This window comes from Lepeophtheirus salmonis, chromosome 12 (assembly GCF_016086655.4).
Source record: "Lepeophtheirus salmonis chromosome 12, UVic_Lsal_1.4, whole genome shotgun sequence".
NCBI classification, from domain to species: domain Eukaryota; kingdom Metazoa; phylum Arthropoda; class Copepoda; order Siphonostomatoida; family Caligidae; genus Lepeophtheirus; species Lepeophtheirus salmonis.
This window is the reverse complement of record NC_052142.2, coordinates 8,990,974-9,012,317: the sequence shown is the minus strand read 5'-3', so window position 1 is coordinate 9,012,317 and position 21,344 is coordinate 8,990,974. Positions and strand designations below refer to the sequence as shown.

The 21,344-nt window shown below is 31.4% G+C and overlaps 1 protein-coding gene and 2 long non-coding RNA genes across 3 annotated transcripts in view; 2 read left to right on the top strand and 1 right to left on the bottom strand.

Moving 5' to 3' along the window:
* Positions 1-21,344, top strand: part of LOC139906670 (uncharacterized) — a 30,761-nt gene that overhangs the window by 8,173 nt on the left and 1,244 nt on the right. Inside the window, exon 2 of the long non-coding RNA XR_011782374.1 lies at positions 21,005-21,249. This is a non-coding gene — a long non-coding RNA (uncharacterized lncRNA). The remainder of the gene's footprint in view (positions 1-21,004; positions 21,250-21,344) is intronic.
* Positions 12,656-13,725, bottom strand: LOC121126760 (DNA repair protein RAD51 homolog A). The gene has a single exon (XM_040722087.2). The coding sequence runs from the start codon at positions 13,629-13,631 to the stop codon at positions 12,783-12,785; it is 849 nt and encodes a 282-aa protein (XP_040578021.1). The 5' UTR covers positions 13,632-13,725; the 3' UTR covers positions 12,656-12,782.
* LOC121126761 (uncharacterized) lies at positions 15,023-19,573 on the top strand. Its single transcript, XR_011782369.1, has 2 exons — positions 15,023-16,693; positions 18,709-19,573. It is a non-coding gene; the product is annotated as an uncharacterized lncRNA (long non-coding RNA).

Here is a 21,344-nt window from a genome sequence, read left to right as displayed (position 1 = left end):
GTCATCCATCAAAAAATGATGTAGTTTTTCACAGGTCCAAAGATGATCGACGTCTATGATATCACTAAAAATGCATTCATATCAGATTCCTTTCCTGAGTATATAGATAGGTAAAGCTGAATCCCTTCGATTATGATGATAGTACATAATTAAAATGGTGAAACGCTTTCTGAAATTAATAAGTCGATAATTATTATTATTTCAAAGGTGTAGAAACGCCGATAGATACTCACAGATTTGGAATGGCCGAATAATGAACTGTAACGAGAAGAATTGCCTTCGTTTAGAGACACATGATGTTGTTTACATATCTACTATACAACCCAAGATAGTGTTGAGCTTATAATATAAATATATGATAATTAGAAGATTCTTTTTTCTTACTACTTATTCGTCTTTATTTTCCAGAATGGAGATGAAAGTAATTATACCAATAAATATATAGATTGTAAGATTTTCTCTAATACAATGTAGATACATGTAGCTTAGTTTCTTCGTTAATGATGATTGACCTAATCTAATATCACGAATTCAACTATAACGACAATAGTTTTCATCATTCAGAGAGTGCTGGTATAACATCGACAGGTCTAAAGAGGATCTATATCCAAGATACCACTAAATATATTGAGTACGATATCCCTACTCCCACCATGTATATAGGTGAAGCTGAATCCCTACATCCAAGAACATTACACTCAATAACGAAGCCGCTCATAATTATTATCTTGATACTCAAAGATTTTTTGGGGTCACACGGTGAACTGTAATACGCAGAATCTTATACTTTTAAGAGACACTTGATTTCGTTCACATATCTTCAGACTGTGTGGAGCATATAATTTGAATATATCATTTTCTTTATTTGAAAGTTTAAATTTTGAAGAACATTGGATTCCTTTTCCGACCATATACATGGATGTAAGAAACTAAATCACATCGTCCATGATGATTGAATTATTTTATAACGACAAAATCAACAGTTACGACAAGAATTATCATTATTTAGATACTGTTGATGAAAGTTATAAATGTGTGGGGATGATCGACGTCCATGCTATCTCTAAACATGTAGAATGAGAGATTCGTTTCACGACCATATAGATAGGATAATCTTAATTCCTTCGTACATTAAAATTGTTCTTCATTACAATAAAATAAACTTTTCTAAAATGAATAAATAATTGAAAGTTATTATCTCAAAGGTATGGAAACATCGATAGGTACTCACAGATTTCGAATGTTTGCAATACCTACGTTTATTTAGGAAATATTACTACACTACTTAAAATAGGTAAACTATTACATTAATAACGATGAAAAACCTATTTTTGTAGAGACAACTGATGTTGTAGACATAAACTAATATACATTTCAATTAGTTGAATAACCATATTATTGTACCTTGTAACAGCAAAATCAACTGTAGCGACAAGAATGCTTATATAGTATATACATATCTGGAAATGACATCAATTATTATATTGAATATGTAAAATATACGATTCCGCCTAAAACCATATAGATAAGTCATGCTTCATCCCTTCGTCTAGAATGATTGAGTTTATCCAATACAATGAGTATAGTTGTCATTCAGAGAATGCTTATATAACTTTCACAGGCCTGGAGAGGATCGGCATTCAAGATACCACAAAATATGCTGAGTATGATATTCTAACTCCCATCATGTAGAGAGGTGAAGCTAAATACCATAATCCATGATAATTATACTTCATTACATCGAGAGAGAACAGCTTATAACTATTATTTTAAACGTCGATTGATACTCACAGATTTGTGAGATTACATGGTGAACTGTAATAAGCAGAATCCTCTACGTCTAGAGACACTTGATGTCGTTCACATATCTTCTATACAATCCAAGATTGTCCTGAGCATGTAATGTTAATATTGAATATATTGATATTTCATTTTTCTTAAATCCGAACATCACTGTCACAGAAAATATTAGACATCAAATATAAAATTAAAGAAATATCCTAAATATCAGGAATTGACGGTTTGAGTATTATACCGAATTTTTTTTTCTTCATTCAGATAATGTTGATGTTGTTTCGGCAGCTCTGGGGATGATTGAAGTCCATAATATCATTAATATGTAAAACAGGAGATACTAATTCCGAACAAGTAAATATCTGAAGCTTCATTTGTTGCTCTAAATTGTTTTAACTACTTAGAGAGATTCGATTGTCATGTTAAAGAAAGTTAAAGAAATTTAAAATCTTAAATGAAGAGTTTTAATGGTATTAACATAAGTCAAAAAGATGATCCAAGTCCATATTACTAAATAGTTAAATATGAGATTATAACTCCCACCATGCAGATAAGTGAAGTTCCTTCATGCTAATTGAAATAATTCTAACGACAGGAAATCAATTCATTCAGAGAATGCTTCTATTGATTAAGAAAGGAATAGAGATTATCAACGTCATCACTAAATATGTATTCGAGAGCTTCATCCTCGGACTAAAAAATAGGTGAACTATAATTTATTTGTCTATGATGATTCAACAACTTTATAAGGACGAGTTTTAAATATAAAATTGCAGATATTCTTCGTTACGAGAATGCTGATGCTATTTAGACAAATTTGGAGATGATTGAAGGTTATGATATCACTGTATATGTACAGTATAAGCTTGATACTCAAATCACGAAGATGATTTTAGCTAAATTATTTCGTTTTTGATGATTGAATAACTTCAGTTCGACGAAATCTTCTATAACAATTAACATTATCTCCATTCAGGGAATGATAATGTCCTTGGCCCAGGTCTGCAGACGAGTGACGTTCACAATATCCCTTAAGTACAACAAAGCAACGTTTCTGGAATAAATTTGAAATAGATAGTTATTCATTTGAATCTGAAAAGTTATGTGAACGATATGCTCACAGACTTGAAATAGTCGCATAATGAATCCTCTTTGTTTAGAGAAGCCTCTCGCCATTGAAAAAAATTATGGAATTATGAAATATATTATAGTTCTTCAACTTTCAAACATTATTTGGATAAGCATTTGAAGGACATATTATTCTAACTGCAATATTGCAATATGAATTTGATTTGACAATATGTATTTTTCTTCTCTTGCTTATATTTAGACACAACAGAAATATGATGAAATAAAATGGTCATTCTAGCATTCATGAAAACTTCAGTCTTAAAATGGTTTTCTTTTGACTAGATGAAATCAGTTTTATCATATCAGAAGTAGCATTTTAGTCTCAAACACTGTGACTTGACTACAAAGCCAGAAATGAAGAATAGAATGTCAGTTTTACTTGAATCCAAGTGTTCTCACAACTCTTCCTCTTCTATGATTGATATAATTGTATTAGAAATGACAAACTATATTATATATGTATGTAGTTACATTTTGAACTGATCTCCTTGTAGATATCCTTGCTTTGAAATTTGATCTTTGAGGTTTCCGTGTCTGAGTGGAGAAAAATATCGGAAGATTTGGAAATAAGTGGCGACAAATAACTTTTTTCTTCTGTTTTTGTAGTTTCGAAAATCTCTTCTCTTGAAAATGACTTCATAGAAGAAATCCCCGTCCTGAAAAAGGAGTGAGCAAAGTCTTGACTGCTTCAAATTGGTCATAGGCAGGCACTTTTGAAGTATTGCTCCTGGGGAAAAGAAATGAGTGAGCAAGAGATTCCATATTTATAATCAAAATAGTCATAACGCTGAGGAACAACGCATTTGTTTGGCATGATTATGATTAACGATTACGGCTGAGATAATACGGAACATACCAGAACTTTCAGTCTTGAATCTCTTCACTCCTAGTTCTCACTAAATGAGTACACCGATATAAGGATTATTTATTTTAACTGGGGTCATTGTGTTATTGCGTCACCTTGTGTTAATTTTTATTTTATTGATGAGCTAAGGAGGAGAGAGAGGAACTAAGAAGGCAGGACTCGAACCAGCCACCTTGGAATTAGGCGGGTCATCAACAATTTGGCAGGCATGTTACTCCATTCAAATACAAGCTCGCCCAATCAGTGAAAAGTAATTCTACCAGCGACGTCTTCGGAACACAAATTCCTTAACAATGCGAACCATGGACGTCCGTGATGCGAACACTGAGGAAGGTACAGAGGGGGAAATGAGAATATTACTACATCTCTTACTGTTTACCATAGGCAAAATGAACACTTTTCAGAACCCCATAGGGAAGAAGAAAACCTGCTTGAGGGCTGTGGATGTGTAGAAGATTAAGTTCATACCTTGATCCAGCATCCATGAGTAATAAATAGTAAATAATCTTTTTTAGCCAATGACTCCATAATCTCTTTACCCTTTCTCCATTCCCTTGCAGATATGAACGATATAAATACATTCTCCTGGCATCTTCCAGACGACCATGCAAGTTCTTCGATTGAACAATAAGTCATCCCTCTTAGTCTTTCCTAGAATAGACTTAATCTTTATAACACCTAGATGCGTAAAAAGTTAAACCACAATGAAGAATACTAATCAATTCCTCAGGGATGCACTGTCCTCTCTCTGTCACGCCATTTAGCATATCCAATAGCCATAAATCCACTTCAAAGTTCGTTATTCCTCTTTTGAGTAGGGAAGAAAGAAGATTCCGAGGAGCACGGCCATGTGATAGCTCTAGAGTGTCTCTACTGAAGTCACATCTTATTTTGAGGCTTCACAAGGCCGTGCTGTGATTTAGAATTCTCAATGTAATTACATAGCATAATTCCAGATGAAACAAAGCTGATGACAATATTTTCCTGAATATTGTCAGATCTGGAAAATGTTAGAAATGAAGTTTTGATTGGCAATTTAAGTGTTGACGAAGTTATTTTATTTCGATCTATTCAAAGTACCTATGGGGAAGAATACGAAGCTACTCAATATCAAAGGTGATAAAATCCCAATAGTTGAAATGCTTCAAATTTTTAATGCACATGAGTCTGTTAAAATCATAAACAGGCAACTCAGGAAGATGGTACTGTCTATCAAAATAACAGTAATTTTCGTTGGGACAATATTAATAGTTATAAGAAGCAGAGTTATCAAAATACCCTAAATAATTATATGAAAATTATACTAAATGCCATGGATGTAACAATACGAGGTATTTAGCACCTGATTGTAAAATTAAGAGAAAAACATGTAATTACTATGCAAAAGTTGATTATTTGGAACATAAGTGCCTCAAGAAGGATAAGGTTCAAAGTAGTCAAAATAGTCTAATTTCAAAGAAGAGATAAGTAAAAAAGAATGGAGAATTAGCGAAGGTTACTAGCGATATCGTGATGCAGATAGTTTGTAAATCTACTCAACGAGCCGAAGTAATAGTTTATCAAGCCAAGACTAGTTTTCCATTTAAAATAAATTACGCTAATTTCTTAGTCTCTCTAATCAATTGGTATATTTCTGTCCATAATTGATAAAATTTATAACCCCTTTTAGGAACCTTGTTACTGATTGAATATTTTACTTATTGTTATTCGATCATCAAAAATCGTTTGAAGAAGTTAAAAAATTATTAATTCTCATGCAGGCTTGATTCTTTTCGATATTAAGAAAATAACATAATTACTGACAGATACGTCGATTTTAAAGTAACATGGGTCCTAGGAAACATACATTTTATTTTTGATGTGTTGTCAAAAACCAATCTCAAAACTGATACTGCTATGATCACTACAATTAAGTATAGTGATTCGATGTTAAATGAATTATAAGATGCCGCGTTCAAAGATCCTGAATATTTACTTGTAAAGAGAATAAGCCAATTAAGGAGTGATAAAAACTCATGTTGCTCGTTTATACAAGATAAGTTGGAGATAAATATGATTAGGTCAATTATTGATTTATAAAGATGGTGGTATTATTATTTCCGGGAATTATAGATAATATATTCTTACTAAATTATATGTTGCTCATGTGGGAATGGCTGTAACCTAAAAGTTGGCAAAAGATAGAAATTGTTGGCTAGGAATGTCAAATGAAATCGATCAATGTATCAAATCTTGCGTTGTACGTTTTAAATTTCGACCTTAGAAACCTTTACCTACCAAACTGAACATTATACTTTTTGAATTACCCCATTCAAATGGTATCTACAGACTTATTCAAATGTGGTAGAAGCGGTATCTACTTACGATGGATCGTTATTCACATTTTACTCAACTTACAAGTATATCTACCAATAGTATTACTGCGTGTTTGGATCATATATTCATGTATTTAAAAATTATTTCGTTTTCATTTGAAGAATTATTGTGACGAAGATGATATTATTAATGAGTTAAGTTTTGCATACAATTCAAATGGCCATGTCGAATCTCACGTTTAAAATATGGATTATTTACTACAGCAAGCTGGATATAATTTGATAAAAGTTACGAACAGCCTTGATGGAATTTAGAAACACACTTGGTGCTGAAAATGATTCATCCCATTATTTATGTTTGGTAACTGAATCCATACTGATTTACCTACCAATGAGTGGACTATTTCCTCGCTATCTTTTGTCGAAGGGAATATGGCATGGTCCATAATCCAGGATTGTTCGAAAAATATGAACATGGGAACTCGTACAAAATTAATATTAAAGGACTTTCGTCTCGTTGCTACGCAAGATTTATTCGTACCTACCACAAGAAAGTCAATGAGCCTAAGACAAAGAATCTATGTTGACACATGCTTCACTAGAACTTGGATAAAGCTCTTGACTAGGAAACAGAAATCACAAGAGGTGAATCCCCTTCTCTTCCAGATTTTCATAATAATAGTTCACATTTTATGTTATTTTGAGATTGTCATTTAATTAATTATTAATCAAATTATAATCTGGAGGGCGATGTGTTGTGCTCGATATCTACTACTCGATTCATTTTATATTTATTATATATTGACAAGTAGGGTACAGAGATACTTATGAAAATATATTAGTTCTATCAAAGTATTCAATCAGAGTAACGAGACGTCTAGATATTATTTCTTGAGTAGTTGGTTGGGGTTAGGAGTAATTATTAAGGGGTTGTAAATATCGTATACGATACAACTCCAAAAGATAATTTGACTTCTATATCCTATGGGATTGTTATCTTTAAAGCCAACAAAGTACATTCAACTCCGCTATTACATACTTAACTTGTTTTTGGAAAACTTTATTATAACTGATCTCATAACTTCAGTAGACTTTAATGCGAAAATCTCAACACCATTGTACCTATTTCAAAAGATTGAGTTTGGATTCCTATTCTGAATTACAAAATGGATAGTCAACATATTGGAATATCACCTTCATGAGAATCTAAGATCTGCACATATATAGATAAATTACAGAGTTATGGTACTAAATGATTTTATTGAAGAAAATAATTAAAATGTGACAAAACTTTATATTAACAATCATTGTTTTTGTATTCATTGAATAGTAATTGAATATAATACTCTTCAAGTGTTTTGGATAAGCCCGGAGTTAACTTTGAAATTCATATGACACCGAACGAAGAGCCAATTCATTTGAACATTAATAGAGAACTCCATTTCAATTAATTCTAGAGATAATTATTACTTATTAGAGACAGTAAAACTTAGGAAAGTCTTGTTTTTTTTAATGACAGGGTTTAATTGGCAATTTGTGTATGAATGACACATACCTTTCGGACACAAGCTTGTTATGGAAATAGATCTGTGAGGTTTTCGTGTCTGAGTGAAGAGAGATTTCCAAAGATTTGTAAATAAGTTGGGAACAGCAGAAGAAGTAATATAAAGTAACTCTTAGGAAAACACCCTAGAATTTTTGAGAATCATTTTTAGGAAAATCTTTATAAAAGGGGTTTAAAGGTGAACTGCTGGGTTTCAAAATTAAATTGAAAGAAGATGCTATCCCTTCCTGTGGTTGCATACCTGGATAAGGATTTGAGGCAAACGAAATGAATTAAGATAGTGGGCCATTTTGAAGAAGATTCTAATGAAATATATTTGGAGACATTAGACAAATCATCCCAAACCAACATAAAATCAACTCAAACAATTGTGTTAGAAAAGGTTAACCCATCTAATCAAGCATGTGTATCCAGGATTATACAAATTAGTAGGGCTTCTAATACCAGAAAAGATCCACTCATTCTAGAACTCAAGTCACTAAGGAAACAGAATGCAGATTTACACAAAAAGGGAAAATCCTTCAATCGGAAAATAGATGATTAAAATCCAAATCTAATTTTAAGGAAGCGATGAAAGGAGAACTGGAAAAGAGATTTACTAAATCTCAATGTAAACTCATTATCAGTGGAAGAGGTTTGGAAAATGGAATGAGGAGGATTTTGTTAAAGGACTGATACTGAAGTATCTTTCCTCAAACCCCTACCGTTACATTCAATCTAGTGGTCTACTTCCAGTTTCTAGTGTAACAATCCTCAAACAGTGGATCCGAAATTTTAAAACAGCTCCTGGAATACAATCAAATATTATTAAAATTAACGCTCAACAAATCAAATCCAACGAAACTCCAAATCGAAACTTAGCTGTCTTGTGCTTTGATGAGATGAAGCTCCGACTATTATCAACAAAGCATGATAAATCTGATTGTAATAATGAAGCAAATTAAGGGAAATAAAAATGGTGTTGCCTAAGTTATCTGCTTTGATACCCTACCAAAGTACATAAGTATTTCTTCAAAATCTTTGATACCATTGTATCAATACATAAATAATGAAATTGGCCTTCCATATATATTTGCATTTCGTTTAAATCAAGATTAGCTTAAAAACTTTTTTTCAAGAATAAGATATATTGGATGACCCCACTCTCATACTAGTGGGGTAGAGCCCATGGACCGATTTCGGATACTCGTAATAAGTGGTTCATAAGAAAAAGTTGTAGAAGATGCTCCCGTCAGATCTGAAGAAGACCAATGTTTTGTTTCTATGTTTCAACAAATTACAGGTTGTAGTATCGCTGTAGTCCACTGAGACTTAGCTTCGTATGCTTGACTATGACGGGGAAGATCCTCAATGGGTTTGAATGTCTTTGAATAAAGAGACTACCTTGTGAAATTGTAGAATCAAGAATGTAGATTGTTTCTTTTTTTATATGATGGAAAATGTAAACAAAACACGCAACTACTTATACACTATGACGTCACTATTAAAAGCGTGGTGGAAGTCAAACATCAGTCGTAAAATACGTTATGGTATAACCTTGTATTTCTATTAACCTTGTTCATTACTATTTTTTCCAAAGATTACTATAATCTTTGAGAATCCCTAAAATGAAATAATTATATTTAAAAAATTATGGTTTTCATATTGTATGTACAATTATTAATGCCTATGTAAATTGATTACTTTTTATGAAATTGTATTATATGAAATAGGTATTCTAGGTTAACATTCTACATACCAATCCATTTCTTATTTCTAAAAACTTTAATAAAATTCGAATTATATTTAAGACACAATGACGAATGTAATATAAAATCGAAACATATTCATAGGAATACTTTTTAATATGTAAGATAGTAATTTTTTTTGTGCCCCGAAAGGATTGGTGTCAGATTATGTATCACAAGGGAAGTAATGTTAGGACCAACTAGGACGTTATCTTTGCTTTAATTTAAACTCTGTCTGTGATGTCCATACCAAATTTATTAACTGGAGTGTTACTTGGAGAATTATAATTCATTCATCCTAGTCTTAAGGTGGTAGATGATTACTTAGACTTAGGAATGTACATCTCTTGGGATTTGAGATTTAAGAGGCATATACATTACATTATAAAGAAGGTCCTATATAACTTTGGGATTATTTATTAGAAGTTTCAAAACTCGTTATCCATTGTTCATGGATAAACTTTATGTCCTCCCTATTTTAATGTACGGATCTGAGATCTGAAAGCCTTCCAGAAACTAACAGATTAAGTCCTTAGAAAAGGTGAAAACTAGGTTTGTGTCATTTTTCCCTTCATTTGGAGATAACGACAACTATCAATGCAAAATCAAAGGACTTGACCTCATAATTTGTATCATAGACGTGCTATTAAGGATCTTATTACGCTCCACCGATTTTTAAACAAAAAGATAAACCTAAGACATCGAAATTTTTTTTAAATAATTTCATATATTATTTTTGATTATTTCCGCTCTTATTTGACTGGCTGATTGAAAGGCTGATTTTTTTTAAAAGAAGGGACCCCCAAATCTATAAAAAAAAGTAGAAGTTACAGCAAAGTTTCCTCTAGAGTAAGTTTAATCTTTGGTATATACCGAAATGCCACATTATCAGGGGAATAATACCATTTCAGCAAAAATATCTTATATTTCAACTATCAAGCCGTACTTATTATGAACAAAATCCTCATCAACAGATGCCCCAGAACGCAAATGTATATATATTTTAAGGGAAACCCTATCACTAGGGTTCTATCTTTAATTTTAATACTTTCGATATTAAAATTAAGCAAGGTTTGTCCGTCTCTATGACTATGAAGGACATATTTTGACTAACGTGTGTTGCTAACGGTCAACGCCTCATATTAAAAAGAAAAGGGAAGTACATATTTGATACGTCAACATTAAAATAAGCTTTAACAAAAATCAAGAAAAAGAAAAAATAACAATTTATTTTTTTTACATCATATATACACTGCCTAATATTTTATTGATATATACGAGTCAAATATAAGCATTGATTTCAAATTTATGGCATAAGTTAAAATGACCAAGAATGTAAACTATAGTTTAGAACCTTTGTTTGATTTAAAAGACTTTTGTTGGCCTACTTGTTGTCTTTCAAATAAAATCTATCAATTTTTGATTCGTTTAATATGGCAATCAATTTAAGCTACTTTAATTACAATTATCGGGACACAAAAAATTAATAAGAATAATTTGATAATAGAAATGGATGATAAATTGTCATATATATATAAATGAAATCCCTGCTCAATTTTGAGAAAATTCATATTAGGTTGCTTTTATCTTGGTGGGCTACATATATAAAATTAAAAAAATTAATGTGACTTTATATTTTGTTTGGCAACGAGTATGTGTAGCTGAACCCCAGCACATCATATTAAATTAAAAGAAAGGGAGGACTGGTACATATCTACATTAAGCAAATTTTATGGATGCTTAATAACTCCGATCAATGCAGAGTAGTGATGTGTCTTTTGCGAACGTAACGGCTCTATGAGCCGGCTGACCCTAAATGATGGATTTCTCGCTTTTTTATTATTATCATTTTTCGTCTGGATGAAATTTGAAGCGAAAATAGGAGGAAATTTTATTATGAGGATTTGTTTTCTATCAAAAAAGTAATTCAAAAGTTTTTCTAAAAAAAAATAAATCTGAAGAGCCGTTTGGGAGCCGAAAGAGCCGGTTCTTTAAAAAGAGCCGGAATTCCCATCACTAATGCCACTAAGTACTCTCTCTAGTTCATTTACATTGACAAGCTCTGACTTTCCTGGATTTGTTGCCATGTCGTGGGAAAATTAGTTTTTATCGTTCCCACATAACTTTATTCTTCCTTTTTTTTTTTCATAAATTTTAAAATGAACAGGAAAAAAAGTAAAGGAATTAATGACGAAGGAAATTTTTTTAGAAAATGAACAAATAAACTGAAAAAGGGTGAACGGGTCCAAGCCTGACCATAATACATATTTTATCGTTCCCACAAAACTTCATTCTTCCATTTTTATTTTTACACTTCAAAAATTAACAAATGAACGACGACCGGAAACTTTTCAGAAAATGAATGAATGATCGGAAAAACGGTGAACGGGTCCAAGTCTGGTCAAATTTATACTTTTACGTTAAATAAAAGACTATACTGAACGTTACATTAGGAATGAAACTACAAACATATCAAAGAGGAGGATTACAGAGGAGAAAGAAGGGAATAAGATAAAATATTCTTCTGAATGCCACAGAAAGTTTTGATTGACGTCATAAATTGCATCATTATTGAAGGAGACACCATCTTAAGGGCTCAAAGTATATATTTCATACATAAAATTGATAAATTTCTAATAAATCTTGATTCAACTTCAACGAATAGGTTTTAAAAAAAAAATAAGTATCACCTGCTTGAATAGTAATTGATGCCAATAATAAACTATGATGTTTGAACTAAATCAAAGTATTATGTACTGGAAATTGATCAATTAGGGACGAGCAAAGTATGATAATTATAGAAAATATCATATTCTTTCCACTTAAGGAACACGCGTTATGGTATAACCTTGTATTTCTAATAACCTTGCAAGTAAGGACATATCAAAGAATTAATCCGTTTTCAATCCTCAATTCTACTTTGAGTACAAAAAGGAATTATCCTTAGTGCTCCCGGAGAGAGGGTAGTGTACCTTTCCAGGGGCGTCCACAGGGGGGGCTGTAGCCCCCTCCAAATGGAGAAATTAAAAATGACTTTTATGGAGAAAAAAAAAATCGCATCCAAAATCAATTTGAAGGATTTGTTTTATTAAAAAAAAAGGTTATTGAAGTAAGGAAATTTTTTTTAAGGACTTTTAAAAAAAAATTTTTTTTTTTAGGATTTATTTTCTAAAAAAAGTTATTCGTTGTGGTAAAAATAATAAATCCTGCGGACACCCCTGTTTTTCGTCATAAATAATTGCACACACTCGTATTTACACATTCTTAAAGATAATTTTATTGTAATTGAAAGACAATAACGTATAATGTATCAATAATTTAACATGTAATTTATTCATAAATTCAAAACAAATGAAAGTTTTCATAAGTGTACTAGCCAAGCATTATTAGTCTTGGAAATCTCCAATGCCCTGAGCAGTGATGGCAAAGATGGCTTCCCCTTCTGCAAGACGTGGAGAACCGTAGATTTTGCAAATTCTCTGTTCTCCTCTTCCTTTTCTGAGATAGAGCCTTGTAGTTGATGCATGAGCCAAGGTATGACCCCCAATAGGTTTTTTGTGATCATTAGAGGACATGGCAGCCCCATCTACTTGAGCAACCACTTGATTAGTTATAACAACACTTACTCTAAATTTATCCGCCAAACGGTGCAGTCTCCCAAGAAATCGAGCTAAATGCATTTGTCGAGCACAGATTTCGCTTGTGCCCGAATAGTCTGTTCTATAAAGTGCAGTAGAACTGTCAACAATGATGAGAGCGTAGCGTGTCTCCGCCATCATGGCATAAGCTTGAATGAGCAATTGAGATTGATGATCCGTATTGTATGCACGAGCGTAGACTACATTGTCCAGAACGTCCCTTCCAGAGAGATTGTATCTCTCTGCCACAGCCAGTAATCGTTCTGTACAGAATGTGCCCTCCGTGTCGATGAAGAGACACTTACCCTCCGCACCTCCCTCATCAATGGACATTTGGCAAGTGACTGCCAGAGTGTAGCACAGCTGGGATTTTCCAGTTCTAAACTCTCCAAAGAGCTCCGTCAGAGATCCAGTTTCGATTCCTCCTTTGAGAAGTTTGTTCAGCTCCTTGGACCCTGTCGTGATTTGAATGTTCTGTGATTGTTGCATGAGCATTTCTGTGACCGTGGTGAAGCCAAGTGGAATAAGCTTCTTTGTTTCTGCTAGTGAGGAGGGGGAAGCCACCTCCATCATCTCATCTCCGTCTTCTTGCTCCATTTTTAACTTCCAACTAAGAAATTTAAGTTTACCTTGAGTATGAGTAGCTAAGGCTCAGAATATCCTATTAAAATAAAAAATAAAAGAGTAGTACATATTTTAATTTTTAATGCAAGTTCAACTACGTTTAATAACTCTGACCAATGCAGAGTACTCTCTCTAGTAGTAAATATATTGTATTGACAGGCTCTTACTTTACTGGATTTGTTGTCTTGTCATGGGAACATTAATTTTTATTGTTCCCACAAAACATTATTCTTCCATGTTTTTTGGTTTTTTTCACAGTTCAGAAATGAACAAATGAACGACGAATGGAAGCTTTTCAGAAAATGCACGAAAGAACGGGAAGGGGGTGAACGGGTCCAAGTCTAGTGCAGGCACGATATTATAATTATAATTTAACACATTTGTAAAAGCAGGATTTTTTTTGCCAAGATCGATGCAAAAATTTGTTAAATACTTCTTGATGTCTATATTTATTGATTTTGAACATTTTAAAATAAATTTATAGTTTGTCAGAATTACAAATAAAGGTATGCCTTTGGGCCTTAAAAATAATATATATAAATTTACTAACTCTATTAAAAAATGCCGTAAAGAAATGAAATAACGGAAGACATTAGACTTAAGGAAGCAGTTTGAAAAAGATTGCATTAAAATACTTGATGAAAGCCTTCTAAAAGTAAATTTGCGTTGATCAATTTTTTCAAAAATGGGAATATTCAAAGGCTTGACTATTGTAAGAAAAGAAGAACGACGAACATGTCTAGGGATACATAAATTTTGGGATTTCAGGGCAATTGATTGGAAAAATTACTTTGTCTTCACAGTTAATAAGATTTGAATAAGGCGACAAATTTATTTCAACTGATTATCAGCTGACGTCAGGCAGTTTGCTGGGTGTCGTAACTCTGTTTATAGGGCTCTGAGAGTAACTTATTACTTTGTTTATTTATAGAAAATATTGAATTATGAAATAGCCATGACTTATCAAGTGAGATGAGTGAATCAACAGCTGACAACATAATACATTAGGTATTTTTCTGTTAGCAAGGTATGCCCGGATTAACAGGCAAAGTGAACTATCGAACGTTTTACGTGACGTCAACGTTGTTGATATTGCCCATTTTAAGGGCATAACCAACCAAGTTTTATAACAATAAAAACTCTTTTTTCATTCATATAAAGGAAAGTAGACAACCTTTGGATGTCAAAATGGTATCGACAAAAAAAAAAGGACATAACCTTACTACATATAAAAAAATATCCTAAATACAGCTCAGCTCATGGGTAGTGCAAGTGAACTAAGCGTAAAGGCAGGTTAAATTCTTCTGCGGGGCGCAAGAAAAATAAATTGAAAAGCTTTTTTTTTTTAAATATTATAAATATCGAATACCAAATATTGGATTTATCCTTGGACCCCAGCGGTTCACCTGCACAGCCCGTAAGCTGGAATGTATTTAGTGATATTAGAATGAGTCCTTGATGCTCAGAAAGGTGGATGTGACAGAATTTAAACTTTCATGGGATCCAGTAGTTCACCCGAGGCTCGACCTATAACTTAAATTTTATTGGGGAAGAAATGTCACATTTTTTCTTTAATGATATTTTTCTCGTAATCAAGCGCGGGCCCAAAAGTAAGTGTGGCGTCCATTGGGAAGACATAGGTTGCACTGCCCAACCCGGTTCTCAGAGATGCATTAGAAACAAATTGGTCATTTAATCTTATATGCAGAACAAGAGGGCAGAAATAAAATAATAAATCTCGTCTGCAATGTCTATCTTACAAATTCAGCGAAGAGAGGGGGAAGCAATGTCGTATTACAAAAGAAGAAGGAGAAAAAAATTCTTAAAGGCAGGTAGGAAAGAAAATAAAATATAAATAAAAAATTATAGGACGAGATGGGAGTAAGGTAGAGCTTTTTTTTTCTTGATTGGTCGTAAATAAACGATTGATAAGAGAATCCATCAATAACGTTGCATGGTTTTATATACATCTACATTATTTTGGGTGTATTGTAATATGATACTAATATCGTCATACCTCCTGAGATGAGATGGAATAATACTTTTTTCAATACTTTTAGAAAGGAAATATAGAAACATTAATTCTTAATAATATATTTAAAAAATGTTTGGAATTATCTACTAAAGTCATAAGTGAAATTAACTAAAAATATATATTATGTGTCATTTCAGCATAAAATTAAGAGCCCCATAAATGAATTACATAAATAGTTATATCACTAAACAAATTATTTAACATTAGTAAAACCTTGGCCAATTAAAGAAAAGAAAAACACGCTTACATAGGTAGCAAAAAGAAACGGAAAATTCGGCTGAAATGGCTAACTCATATTAGATAAAGACAAAAAAATTTCTGTGATAGGAAGGGAGATGAAACAAAGTACTTAATTAAATCAAACAAAGAAAAAATATCTTTAGCTAGGAAGGAATCGCGAAAATTATTAAAGGAGGCTGTAGCATTCGAATCTGGAGCTAGCTCACCCCCAAATCATGGATTTCTTGCCTTTATATTACAAAAAAAAATCGTCAAGAAAAATAGAAGGGAAATTTATTTTTTTGGGATTTATTTTCAAAATAAGAAAAGGTCATTCGCACAAAAAAGATTGAAGAGCCGTTGGGGAGCTGGTTTTTTTTAAGCAAGCCAAGCCGAAAGAGCCGTTTCTCTAAAATAGAGCCGGAATTCCTATCACAAATTATTTCCCCACAGAGATTTTAGAGTGTCAGGCGTGCTTCATCTATCTTTAATCTCTTTATTATATCGCAGTCAACGTCAGTAAGAATAATAACAGAGTGACATCTTATCAAAAGCGACGTCATTCTGAGAAATGGTAAAACGCTGCACCATTATATCTCCTCAAGCTTACGTTGCGTTTCGTTATGTTATTTTAGAGATTTAATTCCACTCAGTTGCTGAGTTACTGTGCGAGAAAAAGGAGGAGAAAAAGAAGAAATAAAATAAAATTAATGTCTTCTTCTTAACTGGTTTTGAAAAAAGTATTAGTGAATAGCACTCCAGGCTGCCACGACCAACACAGGTAAAAGAAATGATAGACTTATTTTTTCTGAAATCAAAATGTAGATTAAACTCCTATTCCTAAGTTAGACTCTTCCAAAAGCGGGGGAGGAAACTTAGTGGTGCGTTAACCGAAAAGCAATCTTGAACACAATTCTAAAAAAAAAGAAAATCCTAATTTGTTTTCTATACTTCATATATACATACAACCTAATATTTTTTAAACATATGTGTGTCAATTATGATTGGGAGGGGGGGGGGTATGGGGGTTGGGGGGAGTACGAATCATAATTTTTGTATATTACATTTTTGTATTGCAACTTGTACAGTACTTTTAATAAATAAATATTCAGGGGCTCTGGGGTCTGACTAAGTTGGAGAAAGTATCTAATTCATCTAAATGGAGTATTTCTCGTTGTTTTTTAGTTTCTCTAAGAGGTCATTATCAGTTTTTTTCTAAGCAAAATTCATTAAAATATCTGGATTTATCTTTTTGTACACAAATTTTTATGGACTATAATCCATCAGATTCTCTTTATAATATTAGATTTATATTATACTTTAATATCAATCCTTTATCAGGTAACTCAATCAATAATAAAGGTTTTCCTCTTAATATGAAAAATTTAAAATCTGTCAAAACTTTAACTTTACATAGATGTACCTAATTCCATGGCATTTAACTCCATAACACAGATTTTAAAGAAATTTGTTCAACTTGAACTCAAAATGTGAAATAACTGAGAAAATATAATCTTAATTTCAAGTATATTTAAGTTGAAAATTCTTAAATTAAGTAGATATCAGATCAAATTGTGTATATTCAAAGTTGTGTGAAAATAATTTTTTCTACAGTTTAGAAGATTTGTATCTAGATTTTAAGTCAATAGAATCTGTCAAAGTATTGAAATATCTTTGTAGATTTCTAACATCGAAGATTTTGTGTTTAGGAAATGGCAAGTTCTTTTCTGGAATTACTTTAAACTTGTTAATATTTTGTTATCTTCAACAAATAATATGATAAATATCTTAATTCATCAACCAAAATTATTAACTCATATTCTCCAGGACATGCCTCAAATAAATAATGAAGTAATTCAAAGCATTATTATCTTTATTGAAATATTTAAAGTAAATTGATTTATCCGATTGGAAAATATTGATGGAGATTGTTTAAATCATGTTTTAAAAGGAAATTGAAAAGATTGAGAATTTTAAACGGAATAAAATCGTTGAAAAATATGATGTTATATGAATAAAATCACTAAACCCATATGCTTATCTTTTTAAATGATAAAAATTAATGATTAGACGAATCCAAAAAAATCCCGATGCCGATTCTTAAAAAATTTTTTTTTGGAAAAAAGTTCAAATACTTAATTTTTGATAAAAAGTTTTAAAGATACAATTTGATTTTTAATTTTTGATAAAAAGTTTAAATATACAATTTTATATTTAATTTTTTGATAAAAAGTCTAAAAATATAATTTGATATTTATTGATATAATCCGTGGGTATTTTCAAAAAATTAAATTTTTTGGAAAGAAAATCTCAAAACATTAATTTTTGGGGGAAAAAATACAAAAAATTAAATTTCTTATGTATAATTTTAGTAAACAAAATAAAGTATTACATTTACAGGAGAAAAATTTGAAATAATAAATTTTTTTAAAGAAGAATTTTTATAATACATAGTTTTTCACATAAAATTAATTTTTAGAAATTTTAAATTTTCTATTAAAAAACAAAAATTCCTTTATTTTTTTTTGGGGGGGTGGGGGTAATTTTATTTATAACTTAAAAAAGTAATAAATAGTTAAATACCAGTAATACATTAATTTGAATCGGAATTCCAAATTAAATTTTATTTTCCCGATGCCGATTCCAGGAAAAACACTTCCGATTTATCATCCTATCACTAATAAAAACTAACATATTTTATGTTCAGTTGAAGAATCACCTTAATTAGAGTTTTGATGAAATAAAATTATACTAATTTTAAATAGTATTCATGTTTTATGTTTCTTTTTCAAACAGAATGGAGGTATTAGAGAAAGTAAAATGCGAATCTGGAATGGAATATAGGGAACGATTGCTGTCAAGAATATCTACCACTCCATTGTTTGAGAGATGTCCATATTTAGATTATCAAAATAAACATAAGAAGGAACGAATTATTATTGCTATCCGTGGAAATGCAAGGATACTACTTCTTCGACAAATAATAGCAGACTTATCTCCCAAAAATGAAGATAATTTTGAAATATTGGTTATGATTAACTCTAAAATGTTAAATCCCTTTCTGTTACCCTCTTCAGATGGTACCCTTTTGATTATTCCAATTAATGACAAAGATCGTTACTATCGTATAAGTGGTTTAAAGGATCTTTTGGTATCTCGTTGTAGAATAAAATGCATAATTATCGAGGGACTCGGGGGAAATAAATTCAGAAATAAGGGTATTTATGCCGTCACAATGAATTCCATCATATCTAATTCTGAATTCACATCCATTCCAATTATCTATACCACTGAAGAATATGATGACAATTCTCGTAACATAATTCGTATCAATTCTTATTTCTCTGACAGGGATAATTTAATTTATTTGAAACACCAACAAAAAACTGTGGCTTTAAGGACAAGATTACATTGATATTATAGAACTATTGATGGTATACTGTTTGAATTGATTAATAATATTATTTTATATGTTTTTTTTTGACAAATGAAGTTTCTTCCGCTGCGCTTCTCAATGAAACTTTTTTCTCAAAATTATTATAGAAGCTAATATTAATATTAATTTAAGTGGAACACATTGTCTCCACTTTTATGTATTCATATTATTAATTACTAATTATTATGAATGTTTTTTTGAAATAAACATGAAAATAAATTAAAAGCTTTCGTTTATTGATATTGTAACATTATGATATAAAAAGTCACAATTCATAAGTAACTCATAGTGCATAGGTTGCCTTAGTTTTAAGTATGTTGAAATATTTGACAATTTTGATTCTGTGTCGTTCGCAAACGTTAGAGCTCTATGAGCCGGCTCTTTGAAGTAAACGACGGGAGCTGGCTCAGAGCGTCCACAAGGGGGATTATAATTAAGTCATTCAATTTATTAATTATAGAAATTTGAGGCTATAATTCGATTATTATGTTTCTATGTTGTCTACAACCTGCAATTTTGTATGCGTTGTAACTTGTACTAACAGATTGTACAAGTTACAATTTGTACCCCTCATAACATATAATGAAGCCATTTGATGGGATGTTATCAAGGTTTATTCGAAATTTGTCCATCATTACTCATTAATATTAGGTATAGTGTCTATATAATCAATGGACAAACACGTTTTGATAAAAGGAATATTCCCTCTGATGCAAAAAAATGAAAATATTTGAAAGACTACTTTGTTGTTTAATCTTGGAAAAAGACAAAAATAAATTTAATCGTAGGAAACAGTTCAGAGATTAATAGCTGGCAGCCATTAGTAAAGAAAGATAGAAAAAGAAAACTCGACTGTATTGCCTAACTGATAAATTTATTTGGATAAATGTAGAGAGACAAACTACCTACTACATACATCACACAAATATCACAAAAAAAAACAACAACTATATGATAAATAATTGAATTTAGAAGGAAGGGAATACTTAGGGTAATGGAATAATTGAATGTTCCATGGATGATTGACATATTAATAGCGTAATTGTTGATTATTTTAATACACATTATTAAAATATAAGGATCATGTGGTACATTATAAAGTTTAACAGCCCACATTTATATTATTTATAATTACATAATAACCATAAAACCATTAAATTCAGGATCGAAATTAAATGAAAGCATCAATTTATCGTTGATAATTGACCCATGTTGTAATTAAATAATGAATTTTAAGGCGAAGAAATTCCAACTTGTACAGCTTACTCATACAAGTTGCAACTTGTACATAACATTTATATATGTACATGTCCATATTTCATAGACTCATTTGAGTCAAGTATAGGCGTTGTTTTCAATTTTATGTGCTGAATTATGATAACCAAGTATTTTAACTATAGTTTAGAACGGTAATTTCAGTCTAGAGTATTATAGTGGCTCTGATCTGGCCAAGACAAACTCTAGCTTCCGTGGGAGGAAAAGCATTTCGGCGTTTGAAACGAGATGCAGTCCCATCTCTTTTTCCTTGGTCACAAGTAAGCAAAAATGTAGTTGATAAATTTTGTTCTTTTGATCAAAATTAAAAATGGGGCAAGATTAAGGTATTTAAATCTTCCTATGAAATTTTATTTGATAAACCCATACTTTTTTTTATAGAATGGTAACATAATTAATATTGATGACAACAGCATGATCATAACTCCTGATCAATACTTGGATGTGTTAGTGGAGGAGGTAAAGACTGAAAACATCAATGAGGGGTATTTTAACTCCAACAAAAGACAAAGATGACAAATCAGAAACTTTGACCACAAAGGATCAATATGTTAAAACTACTTCTAACAAAGAAGAACTCCTTCGACCTATGTTCTCTATCTAAAACTTTGTTAACAATCCATCAGGTAGATATGAATAAAATACTATATACCCTATAGAAGGATACTAAAGTTGCATTTTAAATCAGCATCTGTGGTTTGTTAAAGAAAAGTTGTAAAAT

Bases quoted from the DNA above. Each gene is read 5' to 3' on its own strand.
- LOC121126760 (XM_040722087.2), bottom strand. From the start codon at position 13,631: ATGGAGCAAGAAGACGGAGATGAGATGATGGAGGTGGCTTCCCCCTCC.